This window comes from Trachurus trachurus, assembly GCF_905171665.1.
Source record: "Trachurus trachurus genome assembly, chromosome: 22".
Lineage (NCBI taxonomy): Eukaryota > Metazoa > Chordata > Actinopteri > Carangiformes > Carangidae > Trachurus > Trachurus trachurus.
Genome location: NC_139907.1, coordinates 11,506,048 through 11,525,811, shown reverse-complemented (window position 1 = coordinate 11,525,811; position 19,764 = coordinate 11,506,048). Strand labels below are relative to the sequence as shown.

At 41.6% G+C, this 19,764-nt stretch overlaps 2 protein-coding genes across 2 annotated transcripts; one reads left to right on the top strand and one right to left on the bottom strand.

The window, feature by feature from the left end:
• Positions 1–3,243: 3,243 nt before the first annotated feature.
• d2hgdh (D-2-hydroxyglutarate dehydrogenase) lies at positions 3,244–13,825 on the top strand. The gene is made up of 11 exons (XM_083997804.1): positions 3,244–3,425; positions 4,264–4,636; positions 4,732–4,789; positions 4,870–5,009; positions 5,106–5,299; positions 5,433–5,601; positions 5,722–5,865; positions 6,416–6,558; positions 6,695–6,860; positions 9,261–9,547; positions 13,604–13,825. The coding sequence occupies exons 2-10, from the start codon at positions 4,291–4,293 to the stop codon at positions 9,521–9,523; spliced, it is 1,623 nt and encodes a 540-aa protein (XP_083853930.1). The 5' UTR covers positions 3,244–3,425; positions 4,264–4,290; the 3' UTR covers positions 9,524–9,547; positions 13,604–13,825.
• Positions 9,557–18,683, bottom strand: acvr1l (activin A receptor, type 1 like). Its single transcript, XM_083997805.1, has 10 exons — positions 18,515–18,683; positions 17,365–17,448; positions 16,275–16,529; positions 15,905–16,122; positions 15,371–15,470; positions 14,387–14,533; positions 13,546–13,821; positions 12,774–12,971; positions 12,523–12,653; positions 9,557–11,751 (listed from the first exon to the last, which is right to left on the bottom strand). Exons 2-10 carry the CDS (start codon positions 17,435–17,437, stop codon positions 11,620–11,622), a joined length of 1,530 nt encoding a protein of 509 aa, XP_083853931.1. The 5' UTR covers positions 17,438–17,448; positions 18,515–18,683; the 3' UTR covers positions 9,557–11,619.
• Positions 18,684–19,764: the final 1,081 nt, after the last annotated feature.

Here is a 19,764-nt window from a genome sequence, read left to right as displayed (position 1 = left end):
CTTTGATTGCCTGAACAGATATTATGTAAATGCTATTGCACAACCTGTATATTACCTTGTATATAATGTGCACTGTTAGGTGTCTTAAGAGTGTTACGACTATTATTAATTGGTGCTTTATTTAAGGCCAGTGCACTAGATAGAAGAGCCTGTGAAAGTTCATCTCATTAGCACCTTTCTAAATCAGTGGGTGGTGTAAGTCTGAGACACCAATATCTCAAATCTCGAGTTATCATAGAAATGTATAAATAACTAATGAGTAGTTGTAAAATAGTGCTGTATTCAGGGTCTAAAAATTGAAACATGTTAGGTCTCAAACTCAGTCAGATCCAATTCAGAGTGTTGTCTGAAAAGTGGTATTAAATTGATAAAGAAATATTTTCTCCCAGTCAAACAGCAGATGTGTATGTGCTCTTGTGGTAGCACCAGTATGTATTTAATCATACAGTATCATTTTATTTGTAAACACAGTTAAAAAGAAACAAAAATCTGTTCACTTGTAAACTCAAATCATAGTTTATTCATTTAAAAACACAGAACTAACTAGTTTTAACCAAGTGGCAACCCTCCGTGACGTCACCCATTGGTTTGTGAAGGGCCGTTTGTGAAGCCCGGAGATTGGCTTTCAGGGCGCCGCCATGTTTGATATTTGGAGCCAGAAGAAACCATATTTGGACGAGGGGGCGGAGCTAAGGAGGTCGAGGGGCGGGTCGGACCCGTGTCTGCGAGGCTGCAAGTTTACCCAGCAACACCGGCTAACTGCCGAGCGGCTACGCTGCTAACACCGTTAGCATCTACAACTCGAGGTAAACTTTATATTTAACGGTGAAAGTAATCTCAGAAGCTTATTAAATACATGTCCATGTTTGAACTAGCCTACATAGATCCCATGAGGAGTAATGTGTCACGTTATTGTAGCCGATGTTAGCATTAATAAGCTAATGTAAAGCTGTGAAACGTATTTTGATATTGTTTTAAATTGTTTTACAGAACACAGAGACTAGTTTTTGGCTCAAACTGTGAAGCTGCAACACATTAAACTGTCATGGACTGAGACTGGTGGGTTACGGCTCCTGGACTTCATGTTACCTCACCTGCATCACCGATGATCGGCTGCTGCAGCTCCGACCTGTCGACCACGTTACAGCATTCACCCAGCTATTAGCTATTATTTTACATTCCTATTATATATATATATATATATATATATATATATATATATATATATATATATATATATATATATATATATATGCACATATTTTTTGCAGGTTACCAACATGTAGATGTACTGGAAATTCAGCTAATACAATACAAGCTTGTCTTTTGACAGTATGGCTCACTTTTACATCATCCACAGCTTATAAAACGTTTTCAATGCTGTGAAATGCTGAAATTACTAGTGCAGTTTAAACATGAAATGAATTTATTTACTAAGATTTGCTTTACTGATTTTTAATGGGCCAGATCTTTACAGTAACATTAACAACACGACACACTGCTGTAATCAACAATAAATTAAGGAAAAAACTTTCCAGGACTATTTCTATGTATGCTTTCACTACACACAAGAAAAATGTTTAATCTTGTTACCCTCCTTGAAATAATAAAGCATCTAGAGATGAATATCAGAGCTTGTGCTTTCCTGATGTGTCTTGTCAACTAATCTATGATACTGAAAACAATAATTCACCAAAGTGTCACATTACATTGACCATGAGGTTATGGTAAATATGTAAAAGAAATACAACAATTTAATCACAGTAACTTTCTTTATTATTACATTTTCAATGATAACAATCATCGACTGAATAAAGCATTTGTATTAACTGGACTATGAAAATAGCTGCTTCGATATCTTCACTGTCAATTTCAAGTTAGTCACCCTAAAAAGTGTGAGGTCAAATGTGGACATGGAATAATAAACTAACAGTTGGTCTGTTCTTCATCATCACAGCTCCATAACTTCACATGATGTCCTCCTTCGGCACCGGTCACTCAGCTCTCACAGTGGCTCCTGGAATCACAGTAAAACACCAGAACTTAAATTAAAACATGGCAGGTGCATGACTGTCTGCTTCAATTAAAGACATTTGTGTGTGAATGTACAGCAGTAAATGACAAACCCCCACCTCTATATATTGTATTTATCAGTACAGTATGACACCAGCAAGATAGCAAGTTGATGGATAAACCTGGGGGCTTTGCAGCTTGTAGACCGATCCAACCGATCACTGTTCTGCTAAACATGACGCCGTGGTCGTTAAATATTAAACCGTATTTATCCCGGTCCGGTAAAAGTCGGAGACGAGCTACGGTTAGCATGGCTAACACGGAGCTAACACGGAGCTAACGGCGAGCTAACGTTAGCCGTGTGACTCGATTATTCACATTAACTATAAATTAACTTGTCTTGGACGGTGACAGTCTCATGTTCTCCGGTCAGAACACACAGGAGAACATGGGAAAGTAATCAGTAGTCTTCTGGAATATACAACAAATTAAATATAATTTTTATGCGTTCAGAAAAAGAAAAAAATACTCACCGAACCGTGATATCAGCTCCCTCCGGGTCTGTTAGCACCGTCGGACGAGGTGAAACGAAAACTGGGTGAAATTAATTAACTGCCAGCACTGCACCTGTGCTATCTATCATCCACACATATCGACAAAATATCAGAAATTAAATTAAAACTGACTGAACACAATACGCAAACGACGGGAGGTCCCCTCCGGTGTTAATCCCCGGTGTCTGATCCACTGTGTCTGACCTGCGACGTCTCAGTCATCAGGCTGTCAATCATTTTCCGTGCTGGAAGGTGATTGGTCAGTTATACCAACCAGGAAGGACTAATATCTAAATAATTATAGATTTTTTTCCAGAAGGACCACCGGGTCATATTTAAGGATGATAAACTTTAGCTGTTTAGACCGTTATCAGTTGAGAAAAAAAATTATTGAGCGAGTATTTCATGATTGAAAATGAATGGGAGTGGATTGGAACCAGGGCTTTCTGCAGCCACCCCCTGCAGGATGCGGCTGGGATTGCACGTAAAGTCACTTCCGCATAGGCTTCACTTTTCAGACCGGAAGTCTACGTCCATTTTTTTTTACAGTCTATGGTTTTAACATAGGTCATGCTTTACTTACAACAGTCGTGATTGGCTGTTCGCTGACACAAGTTCACGCCGATTGGCTTAATCTGAAAGAGAGAAGCGATCTGATTGGTCCTTTCCTCTTCTTCCTCCAGCGTCAAACCACAGCAGCTACTTCCGGTCGTCGTGCTAGTTGTAAACAACACTGAATGTGACATCTCTGAGTAACTTAACTGGCCTTGAACTTTGTGACAGTTTTTTTACACGAAGATATGACACGAATAAAGACACAAGCGAAGTGAGATGCGGATCGTTAAGTGAACGTTTGTGGTGAGTAACGACGGATATTTCCCGGCTAATTAACTCTTAGTCCAAGGGTGAGCTAAGGGAGCTAAGCTAACTGTGAATTCAGCTTCATTAGGTGCAAAGAGTGTTTTAGGAGGAAAACACAGGTCACAGTAATGATGACAGCGACTTAACTTCAACTCTTCTTCCATGAACAATGTCAACTTGTTAGTAAGCAGCTTACAAACGTGTTTTTTCTGAGATTTCAAACGATAATGCAGAAGGAAGAAAGAAAGCATTTTCTACCTGCATTATTTGAAATCCACTTTAAATAAATGAGTGTCATTGAGTGAAACGAGATTTATGTTTCTAATGCAAAGAAAGACACAGTTCATCATTAAGGTGTTGTTATTAACTAGGTTGCAGAGTGTGTCCACACTTTGTCTCTCTTTTCCTATTGTCACAAAAAGGCTCAGTGAATGTGAGAAGGAGGGAGAGCACACAAAGTTTAACTTTGCTGTAATGATTTACATTACTGTTTTATGATTAAGTGAATACTTTGTTGAAGGATCTGCTTGCTAAATATAGACCAAGACAGACAGACAGACAGACTGATAGATAGATAGATAGATAGATAGATAGATAGATAGATAGATAGATAGATAGATAGATAGATAGATAGATAGATACTCTACTAGTGCAAAAGGATCAGCCTAAACATAAATACAATACAACAGAAGTTCAAAAAGGCCTAAAACATAATTTAAAAGATGAGTAGGGACATGATAGTTAGAAGAATCTGAATATCTCTTGCATGGACTTGTTAACCAGCTTTTGTCTGTTTGATCCCACTTCTTCTTTGCAGCCTGTTTTTTTTTTTTAGCTGCCTCTGTGTGTGGTCTCTCCAGTCATGGCTGGGATCTTTCAAAGAACGCCAAAGCTATGGACGGCTCTGAGACACCTCAGCCATAATGGCCCCCTCTCATCTGCAGCCACAACCAGACTCTCTCCTGTGGACCTACACACTCCATTTCTCACCTGCTGCAGCTCACGGCGGTTTGTAACCACCACTCAAAAGCTCTGTGCTGGGGCAGCTGGACCCGGTCCATCTCCAGCTGCAGCCCCAGAGAGACTGCCTTTCTCCAGAGTAACTCAGGAAGATTTGACCTTCTTCAGGAAGATCCTACCAGGCAGGACCATCACCGACCCAGACCTGCTGGAGTCGAGTAATGTGGACTGGCTCAAAACAGTGAGAGGTAACAGGTAGATCTGAGTTCAGCTGACTCTGTGTTAGTGTTAGTTTCATCAAACTAAAGAATCGATATAATGCATATTTCATTTTTTCCTGCAGGTTCCAGTGAAGTGTTGTTGAGACCTCAGACAACAGAGGAAGTTTCTCAGATTCTGAGGTAAAGACAAAATCACTGGAAGAAGACTAGAAAGAAACACAGGTCTTGTGTTCTAAGTATTTTGTTTCCCCCTCCTGTAGCTATTGTAACAGTCGTAACCTGGCAGTGAACCCACAAGGTGGGAACACTGGGCTGGTTGGGGGAAGCGTCCCCGTCTATGATGAGATCATCCTCTCTACTGCTCTTATGAACAAAATCCTTACCTTTGATAGCATCTCTGGTAAGTGCAAAAATTCTTATATTTAATCCAAAAGTAGCTGTTTGCAAATTGAAACTACGAACAAAATATAAGAGATCCTCTCCCTTTCTTGTTCAGGTATTCTGACTTGCCAGGCAGGATGTGTTCTGGAGAACTTGTCTCTCTACCTGGAGGAAAAAGACTACATCATGCCACTGGATCTTGGGGCAAAAGGCAGTTGCCACATTGGGGGCAATGTGGCAACTAATGCAGGTGGGCTGCGGCTGCTGCGATACGGCTCCTTACATGGGACTGTGCTGGGTCTGGAAGTGGTGAGTGGAGTCAGTAGCTGAGGGCCATTTATGATCTTTAACACAAAGTTTACAGAGAGAGATGTTGGGATTTTATTTAAATTAAATGTAAAATCACTGATTAAGTGTTAATGTTTTTGTGTGACATGTACAGGTGTTGGCAGACGGGCGAGTGCTGGACTGCTTAGCCACGCTGCGGAAAGATAATACCGGATATGACCTCAAACAGCTTTTCATAGGGTCAGAGGGGACACTGGGCGTCATTACAGCAGTGTCTGTCCTTTGTCCACGGAAACCTAAATCTGTCAACGTGGTTTTCCTGGGTAGGATTTTCTCCTAGCCTCTCAGATTGTTTTGTGTTGTTTTTTTGTTTTTTTTTACAGATTAGCAGTTAACTTGTACCAGTGGATCATTCATTCAGTCACCTGTGTTTGTGTTATTAGGCTGTGAGACCTTTGAGCAACTACTGCAGACATTTCAACTCTGCAGAGGCATGCTGGGAGAAATCCTGTCTGCCTTTGAATTTCTGGACAGTGAATGTATGAGGCTGTTGAACACACACCTCAAACTACCCAATCCCATTTCAGGTACACACACACACACACACACACACACACACACACACACACACACACACACACACACACACACACACACACACACACATACTTGCAACATTTGGCAATAGTTGTTAATTAAAGCAGAAGTAAGCGATCCAGTCGTTTTGGCTAACTTCTTGTCAGCCGATGGAGTTAGCAGTCCCCGCCCTCGTCATGGATCTATTGGTCCTCGTCCCTACGTCACCACATTCACGCGCATCCCTTGGCTGCACACACAGCCCTTCATGCCGTTCTCTCTCCTCATTGGATAAAGGTTGTAGGATACAAGGAAGTATACAAGAAGTTTTCTCCTCGGCTTACAGCAGAGCAGAGTGACTGACAGACCCGTGTTTCAGACCAAACACTCTATATAAGTGATTCCCGTCAGAAGATATAACTATTTAAGACTTATATTAACACAAATATTCCGCTTACTTCTGCTTTAAGTGTCAATTATCGGTCAAGATTTTGTTAAGGTTAATATGTGTTACTGATACATGCTTACACACATGCTAACCACCTTCTCGCCATCCTGCAGAATGCCCATTCTATGTCGTCATAGAAACATCTGGATCTGACGCAACACACGACGGAGAGAAACTCCACAACTTTCTGGAGGAGGCGATGACATCGTCAATGGTCACTGATGGAACCGTGGCGACCGAGGAGTCAAAGATAAAGGTGACGCGACATCACAGCGTCTCCCCTGCCAACTAACACTGAACTGTCTCCGTGGTAACCCCAGCGTCATGACGTGTTGTAGCTGGTGGTGATGATGATGATGATCTTGTGACCTTTTCATTTTCCAACTGTCCAGACTCTGTGGTCGATGCGTGAACGCGTCACGGAGGCTCTGACTCACGACGGCTTCACCTACAAGTATGACATCTCTCTCCCAGTGGAGCGGATCTACCAGCTGGTGACGGACATGAGGAAGCACCTGGGGGACCGGGCCAAGAGCGTGGTGGGATACGGACACGTAGGTAAGATCAGAATTTAGAAAGAGTTTTAAAACCTCAGTGAAATGTGAAATATATATACAGTGTATATATATATAGGTCTGGATATACTATAAACAGCTCTGGAAAAAATTAAGAGACCACTTCAAAATGATCAGTTTTACTATTCATAGGTATGTGTTTGAGTAAAATGAACACTTTTGTTTCATTCTATAACCTACTGACAAAATTTCTCCCAAATTGGAAATAAAAATATTGTCATTTAGAGCATTTATTTGCAGAAAATGGCAACAGGTCAAAGTAACAAAAAAATTCAGCTGTTTGTATAATGCAAAGAAAACAAGTTCATATTCATTTTAAGACAACACAACACTACTTTTTAAACTTAGGAAGAGTTTAGAAATCAACATTGGTGGAATAATCCCAATTTTTAATCACAGCAGTGTTTTTTTTTAATTCATTTATAATCTTTCTTCCTCATTAAATATGATTTGGTTCAGGTGATCAGCTAAGTGTTGGAGTTCAATAGACACTGGAATCGATGGCTGCCATACATGTAGAGAAGCTGATTTATTAAGAACATTTTGGAGTGGTCTCTTTATTTTTTCCAGTGCTGTATATAATATATATAGTCATCAGAGGAGGCTGGTCCATTGAGGCAGAGGAGGTTGGTCCTCCTCTATTTTTGAGAGGCAAAAGGAAAATTTATTTTTTATTTAAGAAAGAGTAACTGGTTGAAATAAATCATTACCAAATCTCAGTATAATTTATAAAATATTATATATGTATTTTATCATAAAAAAAGTTTGTTTTTTGGAAGAAAATCCACTTAAAACGGCTCAACTGCGCCGCCAGCAGGCTCAGGAGACAGAGCAGGCTGTGTGAGGAGCAGGGAGCAGGAAGGTGGGGGCTCTACGGAGGTGGCAAGATTTTTACCTCCCTAACTGGCCTCGGGGCGGGATCTTCTTCCATTGACTCAATAGAGAGCCTAAGCGGAAGCAGGAAGTAACGGTCACCATGGGACCTCAACTCTGAAAAACTCGCCATTCAAATGAACGGGACTGAAAATTTTATTTCGTGATCCGTTTGAATTGTGCCATGAGAAAAAAATATGTCCTCTACCTGTTTAAAACATCACGTTTCATCCCGAGAAATCAGCAGTTTGTTGTAAAGCTATTGTAGAATAAAATTCAGAAGAATCCGTAACCAGAAAGACTACACGTCGCGTAGGTGACGTCACACACCAAATGCCGCCCTTTCCCGTGTCAGTTGGTGACGTATTTTCTGTGGGACACAGATCTGTAGTCCGTGGAGCGGTCTTTACACAAAATACATTCTTCTGTTGCCGTTTTACGATAAACTGCTGATTTCTCTTCATGAAACGTGATGTTTTAAACAGGTAGAGGACATATTTTTTTCTCATGGCGCAATTCAATCGGATCACGAAATAAAATTTTCAGTCTCATTCATTTGAATGGCGAGTTTTTCAGAGTTGAGGTCCCATGGCGCCGTTACTTCCTGCTTCCGCTTAGGCTCTCTATGCATTTAGGATGTCTTCATCCTGACCTGTGATTGGCTAAGACACGTAAAATGACGTCATGACGGAGGAGGCTCTTCTGTACCAATCAGCAATCAGAACACAAGATTGACAGCAGGTTGGTCCAATGACAGTTCTCCAACCCCCCTTGGTTACTGTTGCTATGTGCGCCAAACTTTCACTCCCAGCCGTGCTGCTTATGCTGCTCCTAGCACAAGAAATACGGAGTTTTCAGAGATATTGGCATCGATTTGAAAGGAAATATCAGCAGATTTCTGGATAAACTGTTAGGAGATATCAGAGAGAAGCAGTCAGAGAGATTGTTAATAGTTTTCAGTTACGTGACCTGGGCAGCTGGAGGGTAAACAAAGACACGACCGGACTTTTTTTTTTTTTCTCCGCCATCAGCTCAGGTAAAAGCATAGCTATATCTAAGAGGTAAAAGCCAAATATGTATGTAATTTGAGTGGAACACTTTGTTTTGTTATTAATAATTACAGATTTTCATGGTTTTTGTTTTTCCTTTTTAAATCAGAGGGTGTGTAAATCCCCACTGTGGCATTTACAGGTGTTGAACACTGGCCTGCTTTTTTTTTTTTTTTACATCCCACATCCAAGATCATGGCTCTGTCTTTTTCATTAGGCCTGTGTTAATCTGAAAACAGTAAGATTTAATAAAATTATGTTGTTTTTAAGAAATCTTGTAAGACATTGTTTTACTGTTTAATTTTCATTGAATATAATAAAGTAGGGAGAAGTAGTGCTATAAAATAAAATGAGGCCGTGGACTGGTGTTCCTCCTGTCCTCCCTAATTTTTTCAGTCACCAGCCGCCACTGATAGTCATGCAAACCCACTGATACTCTCCTTCATGAACTCCCCCTGCAGGTGATGGTAACCTCCACCTCAACATTACCTCCCCTGCCAAAGACCCGTCTCTCCTCGCTGCCATCGAGCCGTTCGTCTACGAGTGGACGGCCGGCTGTCAGGGCAGCATCAGCGCCGAGCACGGACTGGGCCTGAAGAAAAGGAACTACATCTACTACAGTAAACCCAGCCAGGCTGTGGCTCTGATGGGTAACATCAAGGCCATGCTGGACCCCAAAGGCATTCTCAACCCATACAAGACTTTACCAGACAACCTGAAATGACCCCGGCTGTGTCACTGCTGTGGGGTAGGTGCTAATGCATGTTTATGCAGAAGCTCTAACTACTGCCTGACTTCCTCGTGGTTTCTTATGCCAGCTCACGCTCTTTCCTGTCACACCACTTAGCGCAGAGTGGAAGAATTCGCACAAGTGGCATTTCACACCAAGTGACGCCTGTGTTATATACTGTATGTCCACAGAACTTTGAAAAGTAGTTTCATTTTCATGTGTGCAAAGAATTTCTCTCAGAATAACGTCCACATCAACTAAGTGTTGACTTCATAGCACACTCAAAATAGCCAACAAGAACAAGTTAGTCAACACAATTAACTACCTCTGCCTTTAGATGCTAAATTAAGGTTGTAGATGAGAAGCACAGAACATATTGTTCAGTACTGTAGAGAGGAAGCGAATGAATGATCATGATGGACCACTCTAGATATTAGTCTGGCTGCTAGAGGGTAAACAATAGTGATTTTTTGGATATAATAAATAGTCTTGTACATGTGTAATTACTTGAAGTTACAGTCTGTACCCATGGAACAGCTCTGTTTGTCACAGTCAACATGTTCTCTTCTCTAACTGAAGCCTGTGCCAAACCTTTTAAGAACAGGTTCCCAATCCTCTCTTACTGGCAGACAGTCATGTTTTGTAAAATTATAACACAGTCCAGGTAATAGTTAAGCAAGAATGCAGTAAATGTTTTATTACATATAAAAAAGACAAAGCAACATTTTTTCTTCCAAAACAAACCCAGCATTTTGTGAACATATTCTTTTGTAATCGCACATCTAGGCAACTGTATATGTTTCCAAATGAATCTTAAATTAAACCGTTTTCCAAATGAGTTTGTATTTGAATTTGTATTTTCAATGCTCAGGCAGCTCGTACAGGGTGGCATGATGAGAGGCGAGAGGAGTAAATGGAGGCCCAGCTCGCTATGGAAAAAAGACTTCATCTCCGGTATCTTTAAAACAAAACAAACGGATCTTCCTTGATTCCTCTCTGCTCGCACAGAAGACTTTAGATGAGCCACAGTGAGTTTATGAAGTTGGCAGACAGAGAGGATCAATTCATTTCATATTCTTATTATAAGATACAGACTACAATTCCTAGTGGCAGGTACATAATGTGTGTCTACTCCAGGAAACCCCCAGGATAAACGTGTAATATCTGTAGTGTTTCATCCTGCCTTTTCAAAACATTGACACAAGCTCAGCTGGAATAACTTCCTACGTTTCCCACTATTTCCTCAACAAATCATTTCCTACTAGCTTCAACAATGACAAGAAAGTCCAGTAGAGTCAGTGCCTATATATGTATACAGTCCGTTTCACACGCCATCGTATATTAGTCTTACATATCCTCAGTAGTGTAGTAGCATTGGAGATTTAATATATAAATATCATACTATATTTAAAAAGTTTAAAAACAAATTTGTTTCTATTGGCTCTTTTCCTCTTGTAAGTGTAAGTATGTGTTTGTGTTGTAGTGGCTGTGTGTTTGTAGCATGTTCTGATAAAGCTTAATGACTGATAATACTTCTGATTGTCTCTGAGCTAAATTTCATGACCGCGTGCCAAAACCAGTGGCTGGGGATCAGAAATTGAATTTTAAGAGACTGTAGTAGGAGTATGTGGTGTTTTATGTCGTAATATGTTGTGTGTGTGTGTGAGAAAGCTGAACCCAGAGCAGTCATAAATGGGCATTAAAGCGTTGGGGGTACTACAATATGTCGTCCATGTTTCCTCACACTCGGTAACAGTCCACAGTCCAGGTCAGTGCGAACACATTGGCAACAGGTTTGTGTCCCGTAGCAAAGGCTGGCTTTTTCAGACAGGACAAGTCCCAACGTCCACATAGGCTTTGAGTCAGAGAGAGAGAGGGATGTCAGGGGGAAGGGAACCACAGAGAAAGGAAGAGAGAGTGCGAGAGCAAGAGAAGGATGAGGCTTGATGACACTTGATGAAACTCTTTTCCTCTGGTCCTCTGTCCGTCCCCCCCGACCTTCGTATCGTCCATTGTCGTTTTAACTCGTGGGCGCTTCTCATAAGTCGATCCCTGACATCAGGCAGCTGCCTCTGAAGCTCCTCTCCCTCTCACGACTCCTTACCCTTCTCCAGAGAGCTGTGAATCTTGTCCAGGGTCTTCTTAATGCGCAGCGCTGTCAGCCTGGCTGAGGGGTTCTGGTACCAGCACTCCTTCATCAGTTTGACCAGGGCAGAGAGAGTCTAAAAAAAGGAGAGGACAAAGACATAAAAAGAGAGTCGGGCAGTGATACTCCCACAGTGAGAGGAGAGTCTGCGATCGATGTGAGTGCAGGAGCTTTTAGATTTCTGAAAGTTCTGGGTGTTAACAGAGACTCACATCGATCCCCATCCCATCCCTCCTTTATCATTTTACAGTCGCTGCTGTAAATATCCATGCAGCTGACGACATAACAAGCTCATAAACATACAAATGACAGAGGTTTCCTTTTTAACTTGTAATGTTTTTACTTTCATGCTTTCAACTTTCAACTAATTTCCCATCATAATATCCCAAAGCAAAAGGTGACATAATCAATGTCTCGTTTTGTCCAAACTCTAAAATGTGGTTAACAGGATTAATACGTCTGCAAGTCTGGAAAACTGAAATAATCTCCCTCCTTTTCCCCATTAACTTTTATTCAGATCAAAAACTGAAATATTACACCTGTGTGAAGTAGTATGTATTTAATTCTCAGCTGTCCATTTAATAATCATGTGACCCCTCAGTTTATCTGGAAGGCCACTACCCGCAGTTTGCATAAAGGACAGTCAGTCCATAAACACTGAGTCACACAGGTGCCCACACACCCAAAACATCCTACCACTAATTTTCTTTTATGTAACTTTGGTTAGTCAACAGACACAGAAAGCCACAGAGATATATTTTTGAACCACAAGTGTTTTCTTTTAAGTTCAGCTGACCTACATTTTTGACATCACAGAGGAACAGCAGGAATGATCATTTTTACTCACAGGATCAGAGAACCAGCGATTGGGAATGAAAGGCCTCTGCTGCTCCACACACACCACCTTCCTCATGTCCTCAAAGCTCGGGTCATTTGGCACCTGATCATAGAACGGAGGTTTGTACTCCTCAACAATACCTGGAAAGGAAAATTGAGATGACAGAAATTAAAGCAAACACAACCTAACCTAAGGGCGTGAAGCTGATTCCAAAAATACAACAGTCACGCTGACACTTGGACGGGCCGAGGTGCGCTCACCGTTGCTGTATGTGCGTCTCGCTATCTCCCACAGCACCAGTCCAAAGGCCCAGATGTCCACTCTCTTGTAGGCATCAAAGCAGTCTGTCTGAATGGTCTCGTCCAGCACTTCAGGTGCCATGTAGCGCTTGGTGCCAACCTTTGGATTGTTGCCCACATCCAGCAGGTTGTCAGCCTGGAAGTGGGTCACAGCCAGCCCTGTAACATGCAAAGAAATATGCAGAACTGTAGGAGGACCTCCAAAAAATCTGTCTGAAATAGACAGAAGCTGTGGCTCATACCCACATGAATACATAGCAGGTAAAAGAGGGTTGACAGATCAAAGAGGAGAAGAACACTGCAATCCCATATAGACAATGTAGGTTTCCAAGCATTAAATATATGCTTTGGGGTAGTGTTACGAATACACAAGATGCATTTTGGCGAGACACACTGAAAAATCGACAGGCTGCAAAGGCACAATTAATTTTATTTTTCTTTATTTTGAAAAAAGAAAAAAAACAATCCTTTAGAAACATATTTAATTAATATTATCTCTCTCTCATCTCTAAATCTAAAATGTAAAATAAAAAAGGACAAATGTAACACATTTTTCTGGACGGTGTTATTTTTATGTTACTGTTGATTAATTAGTGGTGGTAGTGGTTTGAGAGGGGAGCTACGGTGCCACATTAACTGAGATTTGATTGAAGGCCATGATAAAATTTTATTCTAAGGACAATAATTATCTGTAAAACTAATAAAAGCAGAAAAGAGCAGAAACTTGACTGACCCAGGTCTGCGATGCAGCAGCGCAGTTCCTTTGTGACCAGGATGTTTTTGCTCTTCAGATCCCGGTGTGCGATGGCCGGTTTTCCCTCTGTGCCGAAGATCTCTGTGTGCAGGTGCACAAGGCCGCACGCTATCGACGCTGCCATCGCCAGCCCCTCTGACGTTTCCACAGCAACTCGCTGCAAGTAGTCATAAAGCGAGCCATTCTCATGGTAATGGGTGATGAGCCACAGCTGGGTGCTGGAGTTTCGGGAAGTCATGTCAGACGCCATGAAGCCTGAGAGCAGAGACAGCAGAGACGCTCATCAAACCGTGTGTAATTTATACCAGTGTCAGTCAAGTGTCTTTTGCTTGGGTAGTAGTTAATATAATTAAATGATTTTGTTGAATTGTTGCACATGTGTTGCTATTTTTTAAATGCACTGTATGCATCAGTGCCTTCAAACATGAAGGTGGGGAAATGACAAGAATATGAATGTTGCCGTGCCGTGGAGCTTTAGAAGCTGAGGTTTAAAAAGATAAGCAAAGAGGAAAACACGTCTGACAGACTCTCTGGCTTGCACAGAGATATTTATTACGAGTAACTCAAGCATAACACAAGTCTAATGAAGCTCAAATAACCAAATCATTGCAGCTGTTTTCCCCCGAAGCGCCACTGTATTCTTAGAAACAGTGCAAAAAAACGTCATCTCTGACAAGAATAAATCCAGTGGGGAAAAATGGCAAAAGACAAAGTGTCTGAGAATGAGGAAAATCATTTTTCTTCTGTTTTCTCTGCCGACCTTCCTCCCATTTTGCTGTTCCAGTCGGTAAAGAGTCATAGATGTGTGTCACCGACTCACCCAGGATGTTTTCATGTCTGAGCAGCACTGTGTTGTAGATCTCCGTCTCTCTGAACCAGGACTTTTCATCTCTTGACGAGAAGATTTTCACGGCCACGTTCTCCCCCTGCCACTGACCCCGCCACACCTCTCCATACCTCCCTTTGCCTGGAAAGGAGGGATGAATGAGGAGAAATTAGAGATGCACACAGGAAGCCAGAGAGGAGAATTTACAGTTTGCATTTAAAATGGGCTTTTGTGATATTTTCACTGTATCTTTTCTACATTCATTTCGTAGCTGATGCAGCTCTTGATTGTCAGATTTCTCACCAGCAGCACAAAGCAAAGCACGAAACCACATTTTTCCAATTCAAAACGGGTACAAGCTGTACTGCATCACACTGTGGCACAAAACAGGATCCAAAGGCATCTGACCTACATACTTTTATTTGGTCACTGAAACTGAAATTTGTCAGAGTTCCCATGACAATGAGTCAATGTCAATGCAGCAACTTAACAAAATGTGTTGTAGTTTTCTTTTTTCTTTTTTTTCTTTTTTACACATGATCAACACATGACCTGTGGTTTTACAATTGCTACACATCTTTCAAAGATGATGCGACCTCCTATTATTGTTGCACTGTAGTCATCAGTTTGACACTGCTGTCAGATTTGTATCTTAATACGGGTTACAACCTAGAATAGATATGTAGAGTCATTCAAAAGTACTGATGTGATCAGCAATGTGAGACTGAGCATGACGAACTGCAGTCTGCATATGTGGATGACACAACACTGACAGTGTGCTCATTGCTGCGCTGTTCCTTTATCCTCATTACTTGGAAACTATCAAAAACAATTTGCCTTTTGTGCAGCCGGGCTTTTTTGTGCCGAAGGCTATTGTTGCATTTATTTGTCTGTAATTTAGTTTAGTGAGTGTGTCGTATGAATAAACCAATCAATTTCTCAATCAGAAAAACTTCAATCCTTTTTTTTTGTACCCACCTACACACTCCACTAGACTGATCTGCCTGGCCACAGTTCTCTGGACAAGGAAGGGAAGACCTGAACCGCTGCCTGACGTACATGAGTGGGCCAACAGGTCCTGGAGACGGAGACAGAGTTGAGTTCAGCTGTACATGTCAGAATCATTTGATAGAGCAGTTACACAGGTCATTACTATTTACATCGTTATTTGGGACCTGATAAGTGTTTTTTAATGGTGATTTCCATCTTGCAAAGATGAATTAGAGTGGAAAATGTGATTGCTTTCATCACTGGAGAATATAACACAATGAAAGGATTGTTAACTTTCTGATTAGAAAATGGCGAATCGTTAAAACATGTGTCATTTAAAGCATAATAAGCCATAAATAACTGCATTCAGGCCAAATGCTACAATGAATTTATATAATATAGTTTGATTTGCATCTTATAGAAACATGTTGTTAAGGCAGTTAGTGAACAAGACATGTGAAATTGACTCTCTCTCCTTCACTCTTTTTCATGGTTTCAACAAGAGCCGCTCTTTACTCTTACCGCTAAAGTGCTGTCTCCCACATTGGAGGAGATGAGGCCGTCTATGGCTCCCTGCTCGGTGTCAAATTCCTGCAGCCTCTGCAGACGGCCATGGTGGAGCCTCCTGCAGGCCAGCACTGACACTACAGACAGCAGAGCCAGAACCACCACCGGGCCGAGCACAAAGAGAGCTAAGGTCTCGACACGATACCGAACCGGCTCACCTGCCGGCTCAGCTTCTGTGGGATTGGGAAGAGAGGGAGTAGTCGTACATGGGTGGAGAGCAAATGGGAAAAACAGATACTGATGTGTCTCTAGAACATCGGCGTATTCTATTGAACAATAAACTTCTTAGATCAAATCCACACGTCATGAGCTACTGTCCACCTACCTGATGGAAGCAGAGACATGAGGGAGCTCCTGGTGGTGTTGCCATTGCACATGTGCTCGGAGCAGCAGAAGATGGCCTGGTGGAAGGATGGAGCTGTGGAGCAGTGTAAAAGGATTTTCTGTTGCCCGTTCAAGCAGCCGTGCTCAAACACCACCCCGCTGCTCCTCACTTGAACGGAGGAGAAACACCGGGTTCCCTGGCAGCGAGCGACCTGGGGGCATGTCGGGCTATCGCACAGACACACCAGCTGTCCATCTGTGGAGGAGATGATACGAGTTCAACATACACTCAGGCTGTTTTTCTCAGAACATAAAAACAGTAAAACACATACGCATTGGATTTACATTGGGTAGTCAGCCAAGTGAAAGACTTCTGCCTCACTCACACACAAACTGTGCACTATGTGACATTAGACTGGTGCCAAAGGAGCGTACCATTTAAAAGAGGATAGAGCTTTACAGATAGGTTACTTTACACTATCTAGGTTTTTTATTTCTTCAACTACTTACAGTATGGCATTGTGTTTTTGGAAATTGTTAAGTCAGACAATATACAGGCACTATTTTAGTGGCATAAAGTGGCCAAAAACAATCCATCATAACAGATTATGCCTGTAGCTACCTCACTGTATATCTGTCCTATAACAGCTTTTAATTAGTAAATGTATCAAGAATTAAATTCGTGGAAGGAGCCCCAAGTGACTGTGGGCAGCCAAGTCAAACAAGCATTTTTACCACACCACATTAGGTTTTTTTCACCTTTTAATTTAAGGCCCCTAAACAGTTTTCTAAGCCAGGAGATAATAAATATATAAGGAGACACATGCCAAACAGGTTTGGAGCCAGTGACAAATATTGGATCACCTGAGTACACCTCAAACCTCAGTGCAAATTTAAAGCGCTGGCACAAAATTACTCCATTGTGCCACTCTTTTAAACAATTATCCCAAAATCAACAGCTGCCAGTCATGTGCCTCTCTTGCTCACGGTCATTCTTGGTGCACAGGAAGCACCGACAACTGATAAGATGCATTACAGTCTGCGAACATTAAAAATGATGGGGTGGAAAAGACAACAGAAGTACACAGTACCTGAGCCCTCAGCTGATGTCTGCAGGGCCTGCAGCAAGAGCAGCAGAAGGACGAAGACACTGCAACGACCCATGTTTCAGTGCGCTGAGAGAGGGAGGGAAGGAGGGAAGAGGAGCCAGTGAGAGTTCAAATGAGTACACTCTTGCAAAGAGGATAATTACATTTAGCCCCTCTATGTTTTCTGATGATCTCTGCCAAGGCTTCAGACAGAAGAAGGAAGCCACAACTTATGAACAGCTGAACCCCGAGAGTCATCTGTTTGTCTTTGTCAGAGGTTCATTTGATACACGTTAATGATTATCGAATAAGCTGCAGACATTTTGAAAGACAATCCGCACTACAGTCTTTTTTCTATAAGCACCTACATTTCTTTACTTTAACATAACGTGATCATGTTAGTTGTGAAGTTGTGGAATAAGTAGTAGCTTCAGATGCAACATCTGCTCTTCTACTGTAGCTGGTTCCTCTCTCAGACCAGCTCTTATTGTCACACTATGGGGGACTCATCTCATCCTGGTCACCCTCTGTTAGAGCATCAGGCAGGAGATACAGGGCTCCTAAATCAAGAACAAATAGACTAAGGAACAGTTTTTACCCAAGAGTCATTGCTGCCCTGAATGCTGCTTTAAAAACAACTAATGTGCGATATGTATGTTATGTGTGATAAAAACATTTTTTTAGTTGTTAATCTATTATTTATATTCTTGTTGTATATTCTTTCTGCACCTCTGAGATTGCGACTTGTGCAATGACAATAACAAAGTCTACCTACCGGTAATAACACAAATCAGGCTAGCATGCTAACACCATATTATGTCAATGTCACAGCCCTCGGGTGTTGTCGAGGTGAAGTCTGTCAATACTCAGCTATCAGCGGCCACTCGCTACACCTCGCAGACCGGAGGCCTGCTTGTTTGCTGGGGCTAAACAGGCTGTTTTATTGGCCGGCTACAGGCGCCAGACAGACGGCTGCCTGTTAGCCCTGCGAGCTAAAAGCTTTAGCTGAAACGTTACAGCAACAAAGCGCAGCCAGGCAGCGGCAGCAGCAGCAGCAGCAGCAGCGGCAGCCGGGGCGACGGGGCGACGGGCGGCTGCTGCTGCTGCTGCTGCCGCCGACGGAGAGACAGCGATGAAATAAAGAGCCGCTTACCTGGCACATACGAAGTGCAGCCTCTAACTCATTCTGGGGATGTCTGTGTATCCGCCCGTACCGGGTTAAAACAGTGTTATATTCGTGTGGTTTGCGGCGAAGGGAGCAGAAAGCAGGACCACAGCCCAGCCCACCACCCACTGGCTGCTGCTCTCCCCTCCAGGCACACCTGACGTCACCACAACATTATCATCAAGGTGCATTGTGGGGCGGAGGAGTCCTCCAGCAGGCTGTGGGCAAGAAATACCATCTAGCCTCCTACTATTACTGTTACTATTACTATTTCTATTACTGTCACAATTACTATTACTATTTATATTACTATCTTAGTATAGTAGTAGTAGTTTATTCGATCTTATGCACAAATTCTTACAGTCAGGCATCAATCAACAATCATTCAACCATCAGTAATGTATAATTGTTACATAGGCCCTAGATTGAAAAGGTGTAGGCTGAAGCTATTCATCTTATAAATGCCTACCCTTTAATTCTTCATTTCAGTTAAACCTTTAGAGTTTATATAATCAACAGCCAAAGCCAAATAAATAATCAGCATTAAAGCTGCAGTCAAATGTTCATTATAGCTTTCTATCATAGATGTTTTAATTTCTTTTTTAAATGTGTGTTACATTTTTGCTTTGTTTGAGATCCTCTGGCAGGCTATGCCACAACTTCAGCCCAGCCACATGCTTTTTAATGTAGTAGCCTATTTATACTTGGCTGTTTTAAATTAAGTTTCCCTCTAGCTCATCTCCCCTCTCTTTCCTTCAACATTTACAATGGGATAACTTTAATAATGTTTATATGGCAGTTCAAGTAACAATATAATGATATAGGCTACTGTAAATGCTCCACTTATTTTTACTACAAACAGTAGGCCTACAGTAGCCTACATGACTTTCTTTTCTTGTCAGGTCTATAGTTAATGTAGCCTACTGACTTACATAGTTGTGTTACACCACAGCTGATGTCTGGATAATTTGGGCTTGAATCAAGTTTGAGAATCAAATGAAAACATATCAGTTATTGTTTATGTGCAAGAAGAGGAAACCTGTGAAAAGTGTATATTTATTATACCTAAATTACGTAAAATCATATTCACATTCTTAAAATGTTGTCAGACTCAATAATGTTAGAGATCATAGGCTATGTTTCATAATGTGAAACTTTAAAGAATGTGTACTAGAGTACACATGGACAATTCTTAAATTAATATTTTACTATTTCTTTAAGGTTCTGTAATTGACATA

Coding starts and splice junctions, on each gene's coding strand:
- d2hgdh (XM_083997804.1), top strand. CDS start 4,291: ATGGCTGGGATCTTTCAAAGAACGCCAAAGCTATGGACGGCTCTGAGA. Junction 5,010..5,105: donor TACCTTTGATAGCATCTCTG/GTAAGTGCAAAA, acceptor TTTCTTGTTCAG/GTATTCTGACTTGCCAGGCA. Junction 5,300..5,432: donor CTGTGCTGGGTCTGGAAGTG/GTGAGTGGAGTC, acceptor TGACATGTACAG/GTGTTGGCAGACGGGCGAGT.
- acvr1l (XM_083997805.1), bottom strand. CDS start 17,437: ATGGGTCGTTGCAGTGTCTTCGTCCTTCTGCTGCTCTTGCTGCAGGCC. Junction 16,123..16,274: donor CATGTCTCTGCTTCCATCAG/GTAGGTGGACAG, acceptor CCAATCCCACAG/AAGCTGAGCCGGCAGGTGAG. Junction 12,972..13,545: donor CTGCTGCATCGCAGACCTGG/GTCAGTCAAGTT, acceptor TGCATGTTACAG/GGCTGGCTGTGACCCACTTC.